The sequence below is a fragment of the Diospyros lotus genome, chromosome 2 (assembly GCF_014633365.1).
Source record: "Diospyros lotus cultivar Yz01 chromosome 2, ASM1463336v1, whole genome shotgun sequence".
Lineage (NCBI taxonomy): Eukaryota > Viridiplantae > Streptophyta > Magnoliopsida > Ericales > Ebenaceae > Diospyros > Diospyros lotus.
The window spans coordinates 3641480-3645512 of record NC_068339.1 but is presented as its reverse complement, the minus strand read 5'-3'; the positions used below and the strand labels follow the sequence as shown (position 1 = coordinate 3645512).

The window sequence follows — 4033 nt, the reverse complement described above, 5'->3', positions numbered from 1 at the left end:
TCAACAAAAAAAAAAAAAAAAACGAAATTCTATATTGAATTGCAGAAGTAATCATGTGAAGTGGACAATCGTAGTAGATAGGCGGTCTGACGTACATGTGCATTGTATGGCAGCTAAGCATAGGCTCTTTGGTCGGCTTGATCCATTAAAAAAAAATCACATATATATATATATATAATGTTGAGTAAAAATCCAGAGAATAACAGAAAAAGAAAGAACTTAAAATCTAATTTTATTCACCATATATTCAAAGTGGATAGTGATATATATATATATATATATCTGGACGAAAATAGGGGCTGAATTAAAATTTTATTTTGTTTATCATATATTTAAAATAGATAAAGATAAATTTAGTCGGGATATGAGATTGACTAAGCCATAGTTTCCATTCGATCCATAATTTTGGTTGAGATATTCAAAATGATAAAATTTTATGATTTGCTGATTGTCAAATTCAAATATTACTCACAAAGTCTTTATTTTAAGTAAGAAAATGGGTCTGCTGAAAATCTAATCCTTTACAAATAAAATTAAATTTTTAATAAAAATAAAATGGTTTGGCGAGGTGTTTTTCTTTCTTGAACATGCGAAGTAGCAGCAATACTAAAAGGCAGGATTTCTGGCACTCGGAAGTAGGAAGCTAGGAGGGGAGGGCCTGTTTGGAAGAAATGTTGGTTTTCGGATATTTTATCAAGAAATGGTAAATACGAAAGGCTGGGTTCTGTAACAGTTCCAACCCTGTAAGCGGTTCCAACTTCCGGTAGATTTGTTGTAGGTGGGTCGTCCTTATTTTGGCAAAAGCAGAACAAATTGATCTGCAAAACGAAATCTTTATCTCTGGGTTGTCTTTGATTTCTCTGAATGGTTCAGGTTTCTGTTGCTTTGGCGCTCTGTTCACTGGGGTTTCTATGACTTCTGATCTACATTTGGTGTTATAGAGAGAAAAAACTAGAGAGAGAGGAAAAGAGAAGAAGACGAAGAAGATGGGGGAGAAGTCTGAAGTTCTGGAGGCGGTGTTGAAGGAAACTGTGGATTTGGTAATGGATCTGAGATTTGATGTTATTCACTTCTTGAATGTGAACTGTGTTTGGTTTATTTCATTTTGGTTTGATGGAATTGAGTTCTGTGAATGCAGGAAAACATACCCATTGAAGAGGTTTTTGAGAATCTGAGATGTAGCAGAGAAGGCCTCTCCACTGAGGCTGCCCAGCAGAGGTTAGAGCTTTTTGGGCAGAACAAGCTTGAAGAGAAGAAGGTAAAGTTTCGTCTTTTGCTTGCTTTTGGAAGTTGATTTGGGGTTTTTGCCCTTTTGGACCCAAAATTTGTTAGCACTATTCCCTCAATGGAAGTTAATCTGTTGAATGCGTTTCTCCTTACTGAAACCCTTTTGACTTTTTGTTTTGGCTCAACCTATACACTGTTGGTTGTGTTCCAGGAGAGTAAGTTCTTGAAATTTCTGGGATTTATGTGGAACCCCTTGTCATGGGTTATGGAAGCTGCTGCTATCATGGCTATTGCTCTTGCCAATGGCGGAGTAAGAACTTGTAACTTAAGATAGTGAAACAACCTCCATCATAATCGTATCATCTGTCGATATTTACTGAAGTGTATGCTTTCCTTTGCTTAGGGGAAGCCTCCGGATTGGCAAGATTTTGTGGGTATTATCACTTTGCTTTTCATTAACTCAACAATTAGCTTTATTGAAGAAAACAACGCGGGAAATGCGGCTGCTGCTCTCATGGCTCGTCTCGCTCCCAAAGCCAAGGTTTTAAATTGCATGTTGTTCTTTTCTTAGCATCACTGATCTTAAAACGTTGCTGTCTGTCTAGTTGAATTTTTGACTACTTGGATGAAGTTATGGCTGAGTGTTCGAGTGCTTCCTTCATTTTTTTTTTCCTTTTTAATCCTTTTTCTATGGCATCCACTGGCTGATGTCTTAAGTTTGTTCTATATAAATGAATTCTCATGAAGGTTCTTCGAGATGGGAGGTGGAATGAGGAAGACGCTGCTGTTTTGGTGCCTGGAGACATAATTAGTATTAAGCTTGGAGATATAATTCCAGCAGACGCTCGTCTTCTCGAGGGTGATCCTTTGAAAATTGACCAGGTAGCTGTCGGATTCACATTCCTTCCCATCCTCTTTTCAGCATTCATGCTAGTTTGCTGAGTTTCTGTTTTATTACTTCAAGTTTTCTTGTTTTGGGTTCTGCAGTCTGCTTTGACGGGTGAGTCTCTTCCTGTGACGAAAGGCCCTGGGGATGGTGTTTACTCTGGCTCTACCTGCAAGCAAGGAGAAATTGAAGCTGTGGTTATCGCCACAGGGGTTCACACCTTCTTTGGCAAGGCTGCTCACCTTGTTGATACTACTAACCAAGTGGGCCACTTTCAGAAGGCAAGTAGAAATATTATTCTTTTGTTTTGACTTCTTGTATTTCTAGTTCAGTCCCAAATTTAATCGTAATTTATTCTTGCCTCATTTATTAGGTCTTGACAGCAATTGGGAATTTTTGTATTTGTTCCATTGCCGTGGGGATGATAGTAGAGGTCATTGTGATGTATCCCATTCAAGATAGGCCCTACCGCCCTGGGATTGACAATCTTCTTGTGCTTCTCATTGGAGGTATTCCCATTGCTATGCCAACGGTTCTATCCGTAACAATGGCCATAGGTTCTCATCGCTTAGCCCAGCAGGTTGGCTGGTGTTCTTTTTTTTTTTCCCGCTAAGTACTGGCTTTTTTTCTTTTTGGATACTGTGAGCCAAGGGCTTATGCATATATGATGCAATATGTGAACAATTACCACAGGGAGCTATTACAAAGAGAATGACAGCAATAGAAGAGATGGCAGGGATGGATGTTCTTTGTAGTGACAAAACTGGAACTCTGACGTTGAACAAGCTTACCGTTGACAAGAATCTTATTGAGGTTTTTGAGGGATTTACTCCTCTATGATTTTATAGGCATGTTCTTCCTGTAAGATTCATGGCTCTGGTTCTAACTTGTTCACCCGCATTTATCTTCTCAGGTTTTTGCCAAAGGAGTTGATGTGGATGCTGTAGTTTTGATGGCTGCTCGAGCCTCGCGAGTAGAAAACCAGGATGCAATTGATGCTGCTATAGTTGGGATGTTGGCTGATCCAAAGGAGGTAATTTATTGTTTATTGAACTTTTTTGTTTACAGCTAGTTGGTGTTTATGCATGTCAATTATTCTTTGCTTAAATAACTACCCCTAATGTCAGGCACGATCTTATATTCAAGAGGTGCATTTCCTGCCCTTCAATCCTACTGATAAGCGAACAGCATTAACCTACATTGACAGTGATGGTAAAATGCATAGAGCCAGCAAAGGTGCACCAGAGCAGGTATCATGTTCACCAGGTTATGCATTTGGCTCCATCTTTCTCTGCCCTTCATGCTGATTCTTGCCTGCAATATGGGTTTTAGATCCTAAATCTTGCACACAACAAGTCAGACATAGAGCGCAGGGTTCACGCAGTGATTGACAAGTTTGCAGAGAGAGGTTTGCGATCACTTGCTGTAGCATATCAGGTAAGTTGTCTTCTGTTTCCGCTATTTAACATTCCTTGATTCAACCATATGAGTTTGTGTAGCTGAAGTTGCATTCATTGTTTATTTTATTGTTTTAGAACCTTTAATATGGCACTTTCTCCTCTTTATGCAGGAAGTTCCAGAGGAAGGAAAGAGAGTGCAGGGGGCCCCTGGCAATTTATTGGTCTCCTGCCTCTCTTTGATCCACCCAGGCATGACAGTGCAGAGACAATAAGGAGGGCTTTAAATCTTGGAGTAAATGTTAAAATGATTACAGGTGCATTCTGTTTTATGATTTAATTAGTGTTTTGGCTTGTGATGCAGTGGTTTGCTTGCTAATAGTATTAGTTGAGTGGAATCTTTAGAATCGATAATGCTTCTTGTATGTGATATAACTTGTTTAGCCTAATGCAATCATGATAGCTTTTTTGTAGTAGTGCAGGGTTATTGGTGGTGGGTGTTGGTCCATTAGTTGACGCGGGG

At 39.2% G+C, this 4033-nt stretch overlaps 2 protein-coding genes across 2 annotated transcripts; both read left to right on the top strand.

Annotated features, from left to right (window-relative positions):
* Window positions 1–986: 986 nt before the first annotated feature.
* LOC127794246 (plasma membrane ATPase 1-like) lies at window positions 987–2828 on the top strand. Its single transcript, XM_052325191.1, has 8 exons — window positions 987–1040; window positions 1139–1258; window positions 1439–1537; window positions 1631–1768; window positions 1975–2109; window positions 2215–2394; window positions 2487–2701; window positions 2807–2828. Exons 1-8 carry the CDS (start codon window positions 987–989, stop codon window positions 2826–2828), a joined length of 963 nt encoding a protein of 320 aa, XP_052181151.1.
* A 14-nt stretch (window positions 2829–2842) lies between these two features.
* On the top strand, window positions 2843–3785 carry LOC127794245 (plasma membrane ATPase 2-like). The gene is made up of 5 exons (XM_052325190.1): window positions 2843–2926; window positions 3027–3146; window positions 3241–3363; window positions 3446–3550; window positions 3684–3785. The coding sequence occupies exons 1-5, from the start codon at window positions 2843–2845 to the stop codon at window positions 3783–3785; spliced, it is 534 nt and encodes a 177-aa protein (XP_052181150.1).
* Window positions 3786–4033: the final 248 nt, after the last annotated feature.